The sequence below is a fragment of the Camelina sativa genome, chromosome 16 (genome assembly GCF_030686135.1).
Source record: "Camelina sativa cultivar CO46 ecotype springtype chromosome 16, ASM3068613v1".
Classification (NCBI taxonomy): Eukaryota; Viridiplantae; Streptophyta; class Magnoliopsida; order Brassicales; family Brassicaceae; genus Camelina; species Camelina sativa.
Genome location: NC_141895.1, coordinates 27,128,723 through 27,146,572, shown reverse-complemented (window position 1 = coordinate 27,146,572; position 17,850 = coordinate 27,128,723). Strand labels below are relative to the sequence as shown.

The following is a 17,850-nucleotide window of genomic DNA, read 5'->3' as shown; positions in this document are numbered from 1 at the left end:
ACTTGTGGTTGTTTGTCTTTAAAAGTTAATTACTCATTTGTGGTAGGCGTTAGACGCTGGTCCAACTCATAATTGGCGTCTAGCGCAATTTACAACACTGTTTAGTACTCTCTCTCTCACTCTCTCGTGAAGATTGATGTTTTGGGATATTTTTTTATCCTACAAACATTGATGTTTTGTAATTGAAATAATCATTGAAAATATTTAAAATTTTGAATTGTTATTGGTTTAAAATTAAATAATATCTCTTTAGTCAAAAGAAAAAATATATTTAAACTAAATAATCATTGCTTTCTTAAAATGTGTAAAAGCGGGAGTAATCTCTACATTGTGGTTAGTCTTTCAAGTTTTACTACTCGATTGTATATATGTATATATCATCATATGAGAATTTGTAATTTTCTTCGGTTATTAGTTCTTGGAAACAAGCTACAAAACCGAATATACTAAAATAACAACAATAGCAATTATCACTAAAAGCAAACAAAACAGCAGCGCCAAAGTGTCAGCACTCGTTGAGGAAAGTAATTATGACCATGAGGGCAAACACCAGCATCGGCTCCACACCGGTAGCAAAACTCATGTCCACATCTGCCATTTATCAAGTAAATTGTGTTGATACATAAATAAATTTCGAAACCAACAAAACCCTAAAGTTGATGTGATTAGTGATGATGATACCTGCAGAGTACACTGACGCATCCATCAGAAAGTTCAATCATTTGTTGACACTTGTTGCGCTGCTGTTTACACAGCGCCTCCGAACTCCAATATGTGCATAGAGCTCGGTTTTGGACATTAAAGTCGAGCACCTAGGGTTTGGGCAGTAAACTCTATTCGTTACAGGAATCGAGTCATCTTTGATCCTTTGTTGCCACTTCTCTTTTAGTTTAGGTGTCAAGATGTTGACACAATTTCGATAAGTCAGTAGAGAATAGCAACGATGATACTGAGGACATCTTATCAGACTTCTCTCACGAAGTTCCACCTCTATATGTTGTTTAAAACATTCGGAACAAAACATATGACCACATTTAGCAACAAGAAACATCTGGTCAGCATTGATATCGTCGTTCAAACAGATAGTGCAAGTCTCTAATTTCTGAACAGGCCTATGTATGATGACATGAGAAGAACAGATTGCTTCTATTGCAAGTTTGTAGGCAATATTAGCTTGATCTCGAGTCAACAAAACAGGGATGCTAGACGTCAAATATTTTCTTATGCCTTGTATATCACTCAATAGCAAGGCAGTGCTTTCTAGCTCCGACGTCGATCTCCCCATGACCTAAAAAAAATCATTCAAGGCAAAAAAAACAACATTAACTATGATATTGAAAGCAAAGGTGCGTATGAGACAAGATAAAACTTACCAATTCGAAAATCTGATCATCATCACAGCAGATTGAGATATGTTTGATCTGCATAATCACAGCTTTTTCTAACCCGCCCTTCAATGCTATAAGCTCAGCCTCCAAAAGTGTAATGGAGCGATCATGAATTGGTCTCTCCATGTCAAACAACAGATCATCCTTGTCGCCACAAATTGCAACCCCAAATCCTGCCGAAAACATTGTTGTTCCCCTGTTTACCAGACCCTTAAAGTAAAGCCTGTACAAAGGTTTTCCGGCGGGTTTTAGGTCATCTGCTCGTACTAGGGTGCCTTCTTCCTCCATGTCTTCTTGAAGATTCTTTTCTAAAGAGACGGCATGATGACTCAACATAAAATATAGAGCTTGTATATATTATTTATTAAAAAAAGGAAGATAAATATAAGTAGTAATCCTAGTAAAATAAGGGAAAAAGAAAAAAAATCATCTTTATAAGATTTTATTGTTGTTAGCAAAAAAAAAAAAAAAAACAGATTTTACTTGTGCGTGATTATACTTTTTTTTTTTTTGTAATCATCTCGGTTACCAAATCTATTTAAAAAAAATTATTATAAGTAAAATTATTATTCTAGAACCAATATTTGTTTTTGTCAAACATAATATGTAACTAATGTTTTTTATTTATTTGTTGAAAGCTGCGTTTTTTCGTATAAAAAATATGTTTCACCCGTGAAATCTTCAAATGTGTAAGAATACATTTCACCCATGAATTATGTGAACGTGGTAAAGAGAATATTAATAAAATGTTACAATTTATGGAAATATAATTTTTTGTGTGCTTTAAAAATCAAATTTTATATTTATGGTTAATAGAGTAACTATAACAATTTTTCATAATCTAATAATCACTCATTTTAAATATATTATGATTTTTTTGGATACTAAGTTTATTTATAATGATAAGGGTTATTGTCTTATTCCTTTTTAATAGCACATAGTTTAATGTAGAATTAGAACGTATATTCCTATTCGGTTATCAATATTTCAATTATTGAATGAATAATCACACTAAATGTCGAGATTAATTAATTTACATACTTAGATATATATAAATGATCACACATCATGATATCCTCTAATTTGTTGTCATTTTTATATTTATTTATGAATATATATAAATCTATATTCATTGGGAATTAAGATTCCTTTAATGAGTTAGAGATAATTCATGGGTAATATATTTTTCTTTTTATAATCAATTATAATAACTATTGAAAGTTTGTTATTTAAATTATTATGGTAATAATACTAACATAAAAATAACATTTTTTATATGATTTTGTTAATAAGTTATATGTTCTTTATTCTTATTAACTTTATATGTTTTTATAGCCTTTTTAAGTTATTTTTTTAAAAATAATATAAATTTGACTTCTATATTTGTAAGTAAATTTTAGTGAAATTTTAACTTAAAATAGTATGTAATTATTTAATTAGTTTTAATATGTGATATTTAAATTTGTGTGAAAATTGATGACATATCTAATTATTGTTCAGTTAATTATTATTTTTAAATATAATGACATATTGATGTAATTAAGTAAAAAATTTAAGAGTTTTTTTTTGCTAAATGTGTCTCGAACTCTCTGGCGACGACACATCAGCTTTTTCAAAAGAGTGCTTCTCTATTAATATATAGGGGATGTACTAAGGTTGTCTGGCTCCTACTAGAGTTCCTTCTTCCTCCATAAAAAAACATAAATTACAATTATTTTCTTATTAAAATTAGTAATTTATTATATTATTTTCTCTTTCGTTATCTAAAGAAATAATAACAGTAATCCTTTCATTTTTAAGATTTTATATTTTATTATATATTTTTAATAGAAATTAAAATTTTTACAAATTTTAAAATCTTATCTATAGACTTAACCGTTTGACAATTATATAAATTTTAAAAAGCAAGCTTTATATAATAAAATAAAAAGTGATATTTTATAATCTTTTATATTGAAAGACTTGAGATGGCTCCCAACAGATTCTTATATGCATAGATGTATATTATTACGAACACCAATATATATAAATATAAATAATATGTTGACAGCTATTTAATTATATGCATTTTATCAAAATAAATAGAATAAACCTACACATAGCATAGGTTCAAGACCTACGCGTAGCTTCAGAACCTATTTTATTTTATATTTTTTAGAGAAAACTAAGGATTCTACCACAATTTATACTAAAACTTAACACAACTACTACATTTACAAATTCATTTTCTCGGCTACCACAAAGATAATTGAAAAAGATACATATGACCTTTCCATTACATACAGATTTCAATTTTTAATATTTTTTTTAATAGTTTATCATCCATGTATGTGCTGTGTATGTGTGTCTATTCATTTTTCTTCTACTACCTAAACTTCGTTCAAAATCAATTCTCCGCCACACTGGAAAGACCGAACACCAAACATCCCAACTAAAAATCTGGATCAAAAAGAGATTTGTTACAACCAAAGAGAGATCGTGAGATGGAAGAACACCTAAGAAAGAAAGTCAACTAGAGAGGTTCTCTCTGTCGCCAAAAGACAAGCTGGACAAAATAAGCGGATCCACATCTAAGGTTAGCGGAAGAAAAATTAGCCAGAAAAAAAAAATTTAGGTTTACCTAGTAGACAAGTTCCAAACTCTCATAACTTGTCTATTTGAGATTATACTGTTCTTTTTGAGAAAATTTTACCTAGTAGACAAGTTCCAAACTCTCCTAACTTGTCTATTTGAAACACTGATTTAATTATTAATCTTATGGACAAGTTTATAACTATAACTGCATAATTTTTCTAAGAACAATACCCGTTAATGGACAAGTTTTATTTACAACTTGTCTACTAGTTAATATATTTGACAAATGGACTAGTTCAAGCTAATAGACAAGTTTATATTTCTCTAACTTTTCCAAACAATTTACCTTGTCCATCAGACCAATTTTGTCTACTGTCTTATGCTGCTCTCATATCTCTAAACCAAAAAACAGCTTACAAAGTTTACATGTTCCCAGTTTTTTTTATTTAAATTACAAACTTTATTTTATGCTGACCCACAACCATTAATGCATCAACTTTTATGTCATAAAAAAACAGTATAATCTCAAATTTCATGACTTTTATATGAATAATATATTAATCATTTTATTCCAACTTGAAAGCTCAAATGTGGTAGTTCTCGAAAAAAGAAAAAAAAAATGTGGCATTTGGGAAAAGATTTTAACTGGTAGAATCAATAAAAATCCCTTTTTTTACATGCATTGTCGATGTCGATGTCTAAAGACTGATATACATATATACCAAAAAAAGTACTAATAATATGTAAAAAAGATTAATATAAATGTGTAGCTATAATTGTAAGTTAGTAACTTTGAAAATGAAGATTTATATAATAAGACATGCGGATCAAACATTTCTCGGTGTTAAAATAACAAACAAGATCAATTATCACTTAACAGAAACCAAAACAGAAGCGCATCCGCGTTGGGTTCCTCAACCTGGGTCGAGGAAAGTTATGACCATGGTAGCAAAGTCCAGCATCGGCTCCACAATGATAGCAAAATTCATGTCCACATCTGCAATTTAGTAAGTAACTTGTGTTGATATATAAATGACATTCAAAAGGAGATGAGACTAGAGATGATGATACCTGCAAGTCATGCTGTGGCATCCAGAAGAACGTTCAATCATGTGTTGACACATTCTGCATTGACGCCAGCGCTCCTCATCTGCTAGATCCCTTAGCTTTCCATCGTTTTCTGTATGATTTGGATGTAACCTCTTGTACTGGCGGCAAGATAAGTTAATATGCCAAGGAACTTTGCAGTTGATGCAAAATGGTTCACCGCATTTCACACAGGATCTCCTAACTCCCATAAGTCCAGAGAAGTCGGCAACCGACATTAAAGCCGAGCACCTAGGGTTTGGGCAATACACTCTATTCGTTACAGGAATCAAGTCTTCTTTGATCATTTGTTCCCACTTCTCTTTTAGTTCAGGTGTCAAAATGTTGACACAACGTCCAAAAGTCAGCAGAGATTTGCACCGATAACCAGGACACCTCATTTTATATCTCGTAGCTAGTCGCGCCTCTATATGACTTCTCATACAGTCGGAACAAAACATATGACCACATTTAGCAACATGAAACATCTGATCAGCATTGATGCCATCTTCCATACAGATACTGCAATTCTCTTTCTGAGCAGGCACAGGCACAGGCATCTCTATGATTGCTTCTATTGCAAATTCGTAAGCAAAATTGGCGTGATTTCGAGTCAACATGACAGGGATGCTAGACCTTAAATATTTTCTGATGCCTTGTACATCACGCATTAGCAGGGCAATGCTTTCTTGCTCCGGCGTAGATCTCCCCATGACCTAAAAAAAGCATTCAAGGTGGAAAAAAACATCAACTATGATATTGAAGCAAAGGCGTGTGAGTCAAGGACAACTTACCAGTTCGAAAATCTGATCATCATCACAGCAAATTGAGATATCTTTGATCCGCATACTCACAGCTTCTCTTAATCCGCACTTCAATGCTATAAGCTCAGCCTCCAAAACTGTAATGGAGGGCTCATGAATTGGTCTCTTCATGTCAAAAACCAGATCATCCTTGTCACCGCAAATTCCAACCCCAAATCCTGCCGGTAATACCGTTGTTTCCTCGATAAACAAACCCTTGAAGTAAAGCCTGTATGAAGGTTCCATTGTTTTTTTTTTTTCTCATTTTTTTATTTTTTTTTTGGACACTTGAGTTAAACCCTCCGTTGGAGATGGTCTGCGTATCACGATGGCCTAAGATCAAAGAGGATTGGAACTTTTGGACTATTATTATTCACAATAAAACCAAAAGAATTAAAAAAAAAAATGTTTTGGATTATGATTAGTACTTCTTTTTAGAACTGGATAAGTGGACACAAAATCAAACGTTCATGGTGTTGTTGGGAAGCTAGAACTAGAAGAATCATCTTTCACTTTAAGTGAAATCAGATCGAACCGTAATGCCAAAAGAAGCCCTATCCAGCTAACCTTGACTGACCCAGCATAAAATATTAGTGGGGGCATTTCCAGGCCCGGCTCAATCAACTGCATGACCCGGTGCAATAACAAGAAAAAAATCCTATTTTTTACCAAACGATAGAACAAACAAAAAAAGGAACTCATTTTGCAACACCATTATTTGGGCCTATTTATTTGTTTCTTAATTTTGGGCCTTAAAATAAAATTTACAAATATACTTTTAGAGCCTTTTAGATATAGATTTCTATATAATTTCAGAATAATTAAATATTTTCATATGTAAATCTTATAAAAACTGGAACTTAAATTATGGGTCCCTCTGCAAATGCACTTGTCATACAAGAGAGTCAAACACCTAACACCATCTCCAATGGTTTTTCCTATTTTTTTCCTCTATTTATAATAGAGGTGAGTTTTACTCCAACCCACCTCTATTCTCACCTCTAAAATAGAGTTTTAGAGAACCCTTTGTAGGAAAAAATAGAGTTCCTTTATAAATAGAAGAAAAAATAGTAATCTCTATTTTAGAGGTGAGAATAGAGGTGGATTAGAGTAAAATTCACCCCTATTATAGAGGATCTCTATTATAGAGAAAAAAATAGAGGACTATCGGAGATGCTCTAAGTTATGGTATTTATGGGCGAAACTTATAAAGGTCACGCTAATGTGTAAGTAACTTTATTGAAAGAAAAAAAAAAGCTCATGCATGTTGAGCGATGACAAAAAAAAAAAATCTTCTAAGTGTATTCTTTGTAAGATTATCCATTTTTCTTAGCTTTATACAGTGACAAGTCTCTGTACAATAGATTCATTATGATAGGTGCTATAATTATTCTCCATATACTTTTTCTATATCATACAAATTGAACAATATTTTTATGATTAATCCAATCCAATTATGTATAAATCATATTTTTGCTAAAGTTAATAAAAAATAAAGAAAAATATGTATACATACAGCAAGACGCACGTATTGGATGTAAAGCAAGGAAAAGTGATGAGACAGGAAATAGTTGTGAAATGCAAATGAGACAGAAAGTAATAAAATAAAAAAGAAAGTTTTTGTTAGTAAAGACATGATTGTCATTTGTTATGTAAATCTAAAAAGCTTTACCACCAAAAGAAAATAAAATCAAAAGATATTAAAAAGCTAATCCAAATTCCAAATTTTCTTTAAAAAGTGTATTGAAACCATGATTTTGGAAAATTTGATGGAATTTATGAAATTTGGAATTTTGATAGATTTTAGGCAAGGTTATATGATTTTCTGTAAAATTCTTTAAAATCCCACTTAAAACCATGAGATTTTGATTTATGTATTTTTAACTAAACAAATCCTCCAGAATTCCTAAGAGAATGTATTGAAACCATGATTTTGGAGAATTTGATGGGATATAGAAAATTTGGAATTTTGATAGATTTTAGGGAAGTTGATATGATTTTCTCTAAAATTCTTTCAAATCCCACATAAAACCATGAGATTTGGATTTTTGTATTTTTAACTAAACAAATCCTCTCAAATCCTCCAGAATTCCTAAAAGTCATTAAAATTCAAATCCATAAACTGTTTTGAATAACAGTGGATTTTCATAAACTTTTTAAAATCCATGATTGAATAACATAAGATTTGTAAATTTTACACATATCACTTAAAATGTCAAATTGAATACACCTTTAATTGTAAAATAGTGTTTAGCCCCACATTTTTTAGAGCATCATCACATTTCAATTCTTTTTATTGGCACAATTTGTAATATAGTTATACATATATTAATTTATTAATCTAAAAAGTTTCATTTAGACAAGTAGATTATAATTTGAAATAAAAAATGACAAAACACATAACTAAACATAAAATGATGTATTATAATCATATTTATTGGTTTTTATAGAGACATTTGTTTATAAGATATTTTTTGCATACATAAAAGAGAAACAATATTATTAAACCACATCATTTTTATTCAGGAATTCATAAATGAATGTAGAAATTATACCCAAAAAAAAAATATGTTAATTTTTAAAAAATATTGGTATTGTGTAAAGCAAAGCAAAATAAATATGTATTGGTATTGTGTAAAGTGACATAAATCAACTAAACATCAATATGGCTATAATTAATGAGAGAATCTATGAGAGTAAAGCAAAGTAAAAACAATTTTCCATTTATTTACATATAAAATCAAAACTCTTTGTAGGAAATATAAAAAGATGAAGATTCTTGTTCTTACAAATTAAAGTATTGAGTTTTGTAAGATTCTTTTTAGCTAGTTATCAAAAAGAGCTTGAGTTTTGAAGTCTATAAATTAAAAGGACTGTGTCTCCCGGATATTCCATCACGAAACATTAGAACTATCAGTCTATCACCAAACTATACCTCTCCATTGTGCTCTGTTTGTGAAGTTGAATATGGAGAAAACCGTAGATACTCACAAAAACACATCATCAAATCAAACTCTCCACCCTAACCAGAATGACTGCCATTGGTACGAGGAAATCATCGATGATGATCTCAAGTGGTCTTTAGCCCTCAACAGGTTTTTTTTCTTGATTTTATTCGTCTCAACTTTGGGTTCCCTAAATTTTGATTTTTCTCCGATCTGTATCGTTTTTCTCTCTCTTTTTTTTTTTTTGTTATCGGCAGTGTTCTCCATCAAGGAACTAGTGAGTACCAAGACATTGCTCTCTTAGACACCAAACGGTTTGGAAAGGTTCATTTTCTTCAACAACTTTATCATATGAAATAAAAATTCTGAAGTTTCTTTTTCTTTTGTTGTCAAAAAGAAAAAGATATCATCGTTCAATAAGAAAATATAAGATTTCCTAAATATAAACTATAGACGTACTGTATATGTTTCTAATGACATAAATCAATTATAGGTAGACGATTTATATTTGCCCAAAAAAAGAAGGTAGACGATTTATATAAAATTAAAAATTCAATTAAAGCTCGTCTAATTAAAAAAAAAAAAAATACAGTCTACCAAACATATCATCTTTATTGACAATAAAAAGACATGACACTTGAACTCCACGTGCTTCACAGCCTAAGCATCCTGCAAATACGGATAAGCACAACGTACATACTAAATGCACCATCACATTAAATTTACGCCACTACCCTCTCTTTCACAATCTCTGCATCACTCTGTTAAAAAGCTTTTATAAAAAAAAACATCTACAAGTAATTTCGTAACTATTAAGCCACACAACAAATACCCAGAGCTCACCACAGATCTAAGAACATCACCACCACGTAACAACCTTTAATCATGGACCATGGTTTCGAATTTATGAAATAACCCTTCAGCCATTTACAAAGACAAAGATTCTCGAACTCTCTTTTCTTGTTTTTTTTTTTCTTGTCATAAAGAAAAAGAGAAACAGTTCCGGGCAACAAAAAGCCAGTGGGGGATAACAATAATCTACAGTGAAGATGAAATTAAAGAAAAGCTAAACAAAATTAAGAATTTTTAAAAAGGTCCACAAATTAATACATAATTAAGAAACAACCCCAAGAGTTTTCTTTTGTTCACTTGTCGTTTCTTTTCTTCACCATCTCCTTATACTTGGTAATGGAATCAATCCTCTGCAACTTCAACTGATGCTTGAATCTGTTGATAAAGTCATCAGCTTTCGCATCTACTTCTTCATCAGCTTCTTCCACCGTCGAAACTCTCGGCACTTTAACCGTCGCTGGCCGACGAGCCTCGACGGAGATTTCATCTTCTTGAAAGTGAGAGAATGGAGATTTCGTGCTTGCTGATTTCTTCATCTTCTTTGGAAGCTTCGGAGGTATGATTCCAGCAGCTGGTTCAGTGTCAGATTTTGTCCTAGCGACATGGTTTAGATTGAGTTTACTATAAACCTCTTCAAGACTCGGACTTGTCTCTTCTTCTTCTTCTTCTTCTTCGTGTTCTTGTTCTTGTTTTGACTCAACGGTCACCGAAGGTTGTGGTGCTTCGACTATATTGCAGGGTTCTTGAGAAATGTAGTTGTAAAGATTGAAAGATTTGATTCTGTGAAGAACAGAAGGAGATCTAGACAAGAAAGGTTGATACTGTTCGATTGAAGCTGGTTGGTGAGAGTTGTTGTTGTTGTCTTCAGGTGTTGAAGGAGGGAACTCGAGATGAGATTTATCTGGAGAAGTGAAGGAAGAGAAGTTTATGGATTTGAGACGGTGAATCATGGAAGGAGAGCGTTGGATCTGAGTTTGATTTGGGTCGTTGGATTTGGAAGAGAAAGATGAGCTAATGGCGATGGTGCCTATCATTAAGTTGAGGAAGACAAAGAGTACGGTCGGTGTGAACCAACTGTACATCGCCGTTAGTACAGATTCCGACATGTCTAACATGGATTTTGTTTGGTTCTTTGTTCGGAGCTAGAGAAAGGAGCAGAGAATGGGTGAGAGTTTGGTTTTTCTGGAAAGCAAATAGGAGTACTTGTGGGAACTATGGGTAGTTTTGGTAATTCACGTTTTCACTTATTTTTCCAACTTTGTTGTGTGTGTGTGTGTTTTTTTTCCCCTAATGAATAGTGAGATGGTGGAAGACAAAGGAGAGAAGTGGAACATGCTTCTAGAATGTCACATCCACTACAATTTTGTTTGGTCTAATATAGTTTTCATTTTTCTTGGATTTTTTAAGAAAGAATAGTTAGTGATTTTTATGGTAAAACTAAAAGATGTTTCGTTCGTGATTTTTACGATCACCAGTTTTTAAACTCGAAGCTTGTTATTTGGGAGTTACTATATAGAGTGTCTTCTCGGTTCCGGCAATGGTAGAGTTAGGACTCGAAACGTGTCATTTTATCTTTTATTATATGGGAGGACCAATTTGAGTGGATTGCGAGCTTTATTACGCACGATTGACGATTTCAATTTACAACTGCAACAACTTGTTTGTGAATAAATAATGCAAATTCGGAAGAAAAAAAAGTAAGAAAAAAAACAAAAATCTTAAGAGTAAAATAATTTTGGATTAACTTGTTAATATGATCATTGGAAAAAAAAGTTATGCGGTGTTATTGAGATTTTTAAAAATATTATTTGTTTGAAACATTATCATATTCTATGTCATTTTTTAAAAACAAATGGGATAAGTATACAATTTTTCTTCTGTCATTTAACAAATATATGATCAAGTTAATTAGTATCTTCTGTAGATTACAAGGTGAAAGTGACAACCATACAGTGAAAGTGTATAGACAAGCAAAGAATATTCACTATATGGACAAGGAAAAACTAGATGATCACGGGATTCAGCCCTCACCCCACAAAACACACAAGGCTGCGTGCAAGCCCATCTTCTCATTCAAACTCCCGTAAAGAGTTTATCTATGGTACAAGCCAATATATGAAGGAAAACTATGGTACCTGCTGTAGGAACCAAATGAGTTGCCTCCAAACCACCTTGCCACGCCTTACTCAAGCCTGCTCCCATGTTTTTGCTGTGGAAAATAAAATTCTAGTCACCCGTAGAATGCATCCACAAGATCAGGTCGAGATCTGCTGACGAGAGAGGGATAAGGGATTGACCGCTGTAGAATTTTTTTAATAAGGTTCTGAAATCGGTGTGTCTTGAAACTCCGAACATATCATCCTTGGCTACTTGTTGCATCCTTTACTTTGGCATGTCGTAAAACACCAAGGTATGAGGGACCAATGTCGAGTCAAAGTGATCAACTTATTCGTGTTGCACCAGTTACCATGCCAACATACATCCCATCCTTACTTCATATCTTAGAAAGTCAAATGCTATGTCACAGAACTTCCTCCAAATCCATGAACCTTTATTCTCATCCCTTACCTCTCAAAATGAGCCATGAGTCAGTAGGTAGTGCCTGGTCCATGTCACCCACAAAGAAGCCGATAAAGAGAACAAATGTCATATCAAACTCAAGTCAAATACACGGGATGTGTCTCAAAGTCATCGAATACCTAGACCTGACCTCCTTCTTTTTTAGGATAACAAACTTTGTCCCGCGAGACCTTAGCTTTGTGGGGATCATTAGGAGAGCCCGACCACAAAAATGCATTTACATATTTCTTCAGTATTAGCCACATGGTGCCAGTAATTCGAGGCCTTTGTTGCGGCTATAATGGAACTGGCATCAGGGGACAGTAGTGCAGCCTCTAGTATATATAGGCTAAAAAGTTTTTCATAGGATGATTTTTTTCTAATTAGGGAGATCACCATATTGCGTTATGTTGAGTTGACGTAATAACAGTTTGTAACAATTTGTAGCCGAGACTGATAACAACAGTTTGTATGTAAAAATAAAAAGATAATAATCACAGTGTCAAATGTATTTTTTAGAGTAATTAATTATCAATTAATAATAGAAGGTAATCCAATCATTATTTATGAAAATATAATTATAGAAAGTTAGTTAAAGTATAAAAAGATAGTCACAGTTTCAAATGTACCTTGCTTGTCTGTGCTACGTCATTTTACAATGACTGCTACATTTATATTAATCCAACTCAAATTAAATTAAAAGGAAAAATGAAATATAACTAAGATCATCCATTTGTATATAAAAATAATAATAAACATATTTTGTTATGTAGGGTACTAATGGCATCAGTTAAAATATGTAAAACTAAATCTAGAAGTGTTAAAGACAATAATAGCAATTAAATAACACATTAATCTAATGAAGATCCCCTAGCTATAATCAAATCTTTAGTTAGCCCAAGATCAACTTTCACCAAACAATATATTTATATAATGAGAAGAGAACACTCTTAAAAAGAAAAAAGAAAAAACAAGAATCAATAGTTGAGAACAAATGGGTAGGAAGAAAATAGAACTGAAAAGAATAGAATGTCCAAAAGAGAGAAGTAGCAAATACTCAAAACGTAAGAAAGGGATTTTAAAGAAGGCATATGAATTGGCAAAGTTGTGTGATATTGATATTGTCATGATTATCGTTTCTCCCACCAATAAGCCAACCCTTTTCCATACTAGGTATAATCTTTGTTTAAGTATTTTATTCTGTAACCAAAATAATTAAATATTAGAACTACCCATATATACAATCATTTTGCAACTTAGAACAAATAAATTAAACTAAACTATTGCTGTTAATTTTCTTTTTCGATTCTCTTTTTTTCTTTCTGTTAATTTTGAACCTATACAATATACCAAGTATTAATTAATCAATTTACAATAACACATGCTATTTAGGAATCACATGGTAAATCAACTGCTTTTATGATATATGAAAATGATGATTATATAAGAAATCCAGAATAGAGACTCTATTTGTTTGGTGTTTATGAATTAAAACTACATTATTGGCTTATTAAGCGGTAGATCCGTCAGTCAAATTTTGGATAAATTTCGCAAGATTTCATTACAAGAACGGGAAGAAAGGTATGATCTTTTAATATTTTTATTTTAGAAAACAAGTTACATGTATTTGTTTTATTCTTTTTGTTTTACTAAAAAAACTAATTATGCTATCTTTCGTGTTTTATGTACGCGTTTAGGAGAGCACACTCAGTAAAGGTTTGATTTACCCATCACTTTTCGTTTATCATTTAAAATATAATTTTCATTTGCACATATCTTTTTCACATTTAATTGGGCAAATGTTTTGTTATTAAATTAAGTTGACTGATAGGTTTAATTCATAGATAACTCAAAATGTTATCAGCCATGTGGATAATTCATAGATAATTCATAGATAATTCATAGATAACTCAAAATGATAACACATTTTTTTTTTTTGAAATTAAGCATATTAATAATTTTTAGTTATGCCCTTGTAAAATATTTAACTCAAAAGATATTTTCAACATCATGAAAAAGTTATGTGATAAAGTTGAGTTATAGTTTTTTAAATTTTTTCTTTTCATTTTAATTGTTTTTAACTATTATTCTTTTAGATTTGACTTTTACTTTTCTCTTGTTTCTATTTTTAATAATAATTCTAAGCATTCTAATGATTCAACAACTTGGTAAAAGTCTTTTTCATATTTTTTTTTTATTGAAACATACACAAATTTAAAGCGATATATGTGTGTGCCTAACACTCATTGCCAAATATAGGTACATTTTTTTATTGATTTGTCAAAAAGAAAAAATATCTTATTTAAGATAGTATCAAATTATTTAAATTAATTTTCTTTATTAAAATTTTTAAAAATGTTCTTATCATTATTATTATTATTTTCCTCTTTTTTTGTTTGCTTTGTGAAACCTTTATTTTTTTTAATTGATAGACGGTGAAGAACTTGGTAAACATGAACAATAATGACGTTTCCATTGAAAATGATCATATTTTGTGTGAAAGGTACAATATTATCTATACTCAAACATATACAAATATGGGTTTTCAACATAGTCAATCTAATTATTGCTATATTTATTGCAGAGATGAAGTAATTCAGGTATGAAAATTTCTATTACATATAATATTTGAAAGAATATAATATATATATATATTTTACTAAATATTATTATTATTAAACTAAGGATGATAATAAGGTCACTAAACTGAAAGAAATCAACGAGTTGATTGATGAGAAAGAATTAATTTTGAGGTAATAATTTGAGAACACTAATAGAGATACAATAAAAATATGTTGTTCCTTAATTTTAACCGCTATTTGTTTACTAACTTATTAATTTATAAGGGACTGGAAAAGTCCGGATCAAGTTAATGACTTGAACCGACTCAATATCATGGAAAACTATATAGTTTCGTCTCTCTGCCATATCAAAAATATCCTAAAAAAGGTTTGCATGTTACCATATGATAAATAAGCTTTATTTTTAAAATCAAACATGAATATTATTTTACACAAATTCTAAATCTTGTTTCAGATGAAAATCCAAGAAGATAACCAAAATCGTATATGATTTCATAACAGACATGAGACACCTTATTTGTATTTTAAGTGTTTGAAAATCATGTTATGTTTTATATTATATTTCTTCAGAGACTCGTATGTGTATATATATATATATATATTTACCATATATGGTACTGTGATTATTTTCATAATATGATTAGTCTATTATGTACTTCTATTGAATAATGGTGAAGCCTCCTTAAAACTAAAATGGGATGTCTTTACTAATGCATGTTTTTTTTTTAGACCTAGCTATTCCTTTTTCAAAAAAATGCTCGTGGTATTACCTTCTTTCTAACTCATTTCCATCTCAACTCAGCTGATTCCTTTTCATAAACCAAACTACCATATCTATTTACTATAATTATTCACCTAAACGACATTATGTTCGACAAATCCATTATCTTTGGATCTAGCATTACCAAACTATCACTTGAGTAATGGACTATATAGATTTTAGATAATTAATATTAGGAATTGCATATTTTTTATTCTTTCATGTTTCATACTTCGAGACTTAGAAGCAAACATACATTCACCTTAAATTTCCTATAGACACAAATTTTGTTGAAGATTTTACATAGACACAAACTTACAATATCAAGACATTATTAAGCATGATGAAGTAGATAATGCCGACGAAAATACATGCCAGCATTCGAAAAACTATTGCTAATATATTATGGAAAGTCAAAGTATTTGATATTATGTTTAGGTTCGTAAGTTTTCATCTTTCCATCATTTTAGCTATCAAAATACTTTAAAAGAAAAATTAGTCTGTTTTGTCTACTATTTGACATTCAACTGATATAACCGCTATGTTCCATCCAATTTGATCCACTTATCCGATTTCGTTGCTTCATCCGCTTTTCAACATTGTTTCCGTTTTGTGTGCTTCTCCATCTGTTGTTATCATTTGAACCTCTAAACTCGAACAATGAAGAACATATTAATATATATATATATATATAACTTGGAGATATATATCTAAAATACAAGATTTGTTTCCTACTAGTCAACTCTAACACTGGAGAGGAATATTTCAATGTTAGAGATATGTGTTGAGCATACCCAATATTATTTTTTTTCACCAATTTATCAGGTTTGTGAAATTTTGGCTTTGATCCAATTATAACATAAACTTATATCCAAAAATTAACATATCAACATGTTTATTTATGATATTTTAACTTAAGGGATACAGTAACTATTCATTTTTTAATTGTTTGAAGAACAAAATATTTATTATTAAGTTTAGATTAAAAAATATCTACGAATGTAAGAAAAAAAACTACAAAATATTTAGTATTAGTTTATATATACTTGAAAAAAACCTCTATGATTAGGTAAGTGTAGTTTTCTAGTCTTAAGCTTTGGTGTGTTTTTAGTCAAATGTTAGTTAATCCTCAAAGAGAGTTTATGTACATTATGTAAAAGGGAAAAAACCGAAAAGAAAAAAAAAAACACTTAGTGAAATATTCTAACTCAAAACCATCTTTGAATAAGTGGTTGGAGCAGAGGGAATCCTTACTATCTATGTGAGATCATCCGATTCCAAACCGAGTTTTTAGTTATTTTGTAAAGAAGGCTTGGCAGAAGAAGAAACTGTTGATGGTATCTTACATTACGCTTGCGCCAAGCAAGATGAAGTCAAACTTATCAACTGGTGAGTTGAAAGCTGGTGGAATGTGATGTCCCAGTTAGAATCAGCGTCAACGCTAAGAAGATCTCCCACTTTGTCCAACCTGATCGCGCGTATAGGTGTGTATAAGGACAAGGGAAGAAGAGTCTCTCCACTCGTCAGCTTCTCTACAATATAAGATATGGCTGTACATATATTACCATTTGCTTGATCTCATTCATGTGGAAAGATTATCTTTGATTACGAGCCAAGTTATAAATCAAACTGGAGAACTCCGTGCAAGAAAACAAATAACAAGGCGGCTCCCTTTGGATACAAAATTGTTCTCGGGTACTTTGCGGCTGAAAACCATCTATATTATCTCTTTGGAGAGTGCTTCCACAACACAATACTACGTCACCACTCACCACCTACATCCATCCAAGGAATAGAACTGCATGTATATGCTCCGATATAATCTTCAACTAGAAATTTCTAACTCACCAAAACAGTCACTCTCTTCTCATAGAAGTTATTACAACTGTGACATCTCTCATGATGCCTAACTCCAAGTACCAATTTCAATTAGCCTTTTCATATATATGCAGCTACTTGTCTATCCAAAACCGAGTGGAAAAGTCTATTATCGATTTTCATTTTAAATGACTTATAGTGGCGTTTATAATATTTCCTAAAAATAATTTTCTATCGAAAGACTTCATGTGAGTTTTGAATATCAAACTTTCCTTCACAAAAATAAAAAAAAGTGATTATATTTCCTTGTAAGACACTTTAGCATATAAGTTTAGGACTTGGGAGATTCGGCTCAAATATAATTATTATTTAAAACAAATTAATCTATTAACAAACTCATTAAGATAAAAAAAATTAATAAAATACACGAAACTAAATCACGAATCTACGACTTTAAAGGAATTTACTAGAACTTAACCTACG

General features: G+C 31.0%; 3 protein-coding genes and 1 pseudogene across 4 annotated transcripts; 1 reads left to right on the top strand and 3 right to left on the bottom strand.

Moving 5' to 3' along the window:
• Positions 1–347: 347 nt before the first annotated feature.
• LOC104754003 (E3 ubiquitin-protein ligase RSL1-like) lies at positions 348–1,763 on the bottom strand (annotated as a pseudogene). The gene is made up of 3 exons (XR_015583995.1): positions 1,374–1,763; positions 682–1,288; positions 348–591 (listed from the first exon to the last, which is right to left on the bottom strand). The product of XR_015583995.1 is annotated as an E3 ubiquitin-protein ligase RSL1-like (transcript).
• A 3,254-nt stretch (positions 1,764–5,017) lies between these two features.
• On the bottom strand, positions 5,018–6,464 carry LOC104754002 (E3 ubiquitin-protein ligase RSL1-like). Its single transcript, XM_010476165.2, has 2 exons — positions 5,843–6,464; positions 5,018–5,764 (listed from the first exon to the last, which is right to left on the bottom strand). The coding sequence occupies exons 1-2, from the start codon at positions 6,095–6,097 to the stop codon at positions 5,018–5,020; spliced, it is 1,002 nt and encodes a 333-aa protein (XP_010474467.2). The 5' UTR covers positions 6,098–6,464.
• Positions 6,465–9,674: 3,210 nt separating this feature from the next.
• LOC104752246 (pathogen-associated molecular patterns-induced protein A70) lies at positions 9,675–11,359 on the bottom strand. The gene has a single exon (XM_010474337.3). It carries the CDS (start codon positions 10,761–10,763, stop codon positions 9,942–9,944), a length of 822 nt encoding a protein of 273 aa, XP_010472639.2. The 5' UTR covers positions 10,764–11,359; the 3' UTR covers positions 9,675–9,941.
• A 147-nt stretch (positions 11,360–11,506) lies between these two features.
• LOC147926005 (agamous-like MADS-box protein AGL65) lies at positions 11,507–15,361 on the top strand. Its single transcript, XM_087491219.1, has 8 exons — positions 11,507–13,380; positions 13,723–13,788; positions 13,905–13,923; positions 14,640–14,710; positions 14,792–14,807; positions 14,893–14,960; positions 15,054–15,156; positions 15,244–15,361. The coding sequence occupies exons 1-8, from the start codon at positions 13,202–13,204 to the stop codon at positions 15,277–15,279; spliced, it is 558 nt and encodes a 185-aa protein (XP_087347345.1). The 5' UTR covers positions 11,507–13,201; the 3' UTR covers positions 15,280–15,361.
• Positions 15,362–17,850: the final 2,489 nt, after the last annotated feature.

Bases quoted from the DNA above. Each gene is read 5' to 3' on its own strand.
- LOC104754002 (XM_010476165.2), bottom strand. From the start codon at position 6,097: ATGGAACCTTCATACAGGCTTTACTTCAAGGGTTTGTTTATCGAGGAA. The intron at 5,765-5,842 runs GTAAGTTGTCCT...TGCTTTTTTTAG, and splicing joins ATGATCAGATTTTCGAACTG to GTCATGGGGAGATCTACGCC.
- LOC104752246 (XM_010474337.3), bottom strand. From the start codon at position 10,763: ATGTTAGACATGTCGGAATCTGTACTAACGGCGATGTACAGTTGGTTC.
- LOC147926005 (XM_087491219.1), top strand. From the start codon at position 13,202: ATGGGTAGGAAGAAAATAGAACTGAAAAGAATAGAATGTCCAAAAGAG. The intron at 13,381-13,722 runs GTATAATCTTTG...TGGCTTATTAAG, and splicing joins CCAACCCTTTTCCATACTAG to CGGTAGATCCGTCAGTCAAA. The intron at 15,157-15,243 runs GTTTGCATGTTA...ATCTTGTTTCAG, and splicing joins TCAAAAATATCCTAAAAAAG to ATGAAAATCCAAGAAGATAA.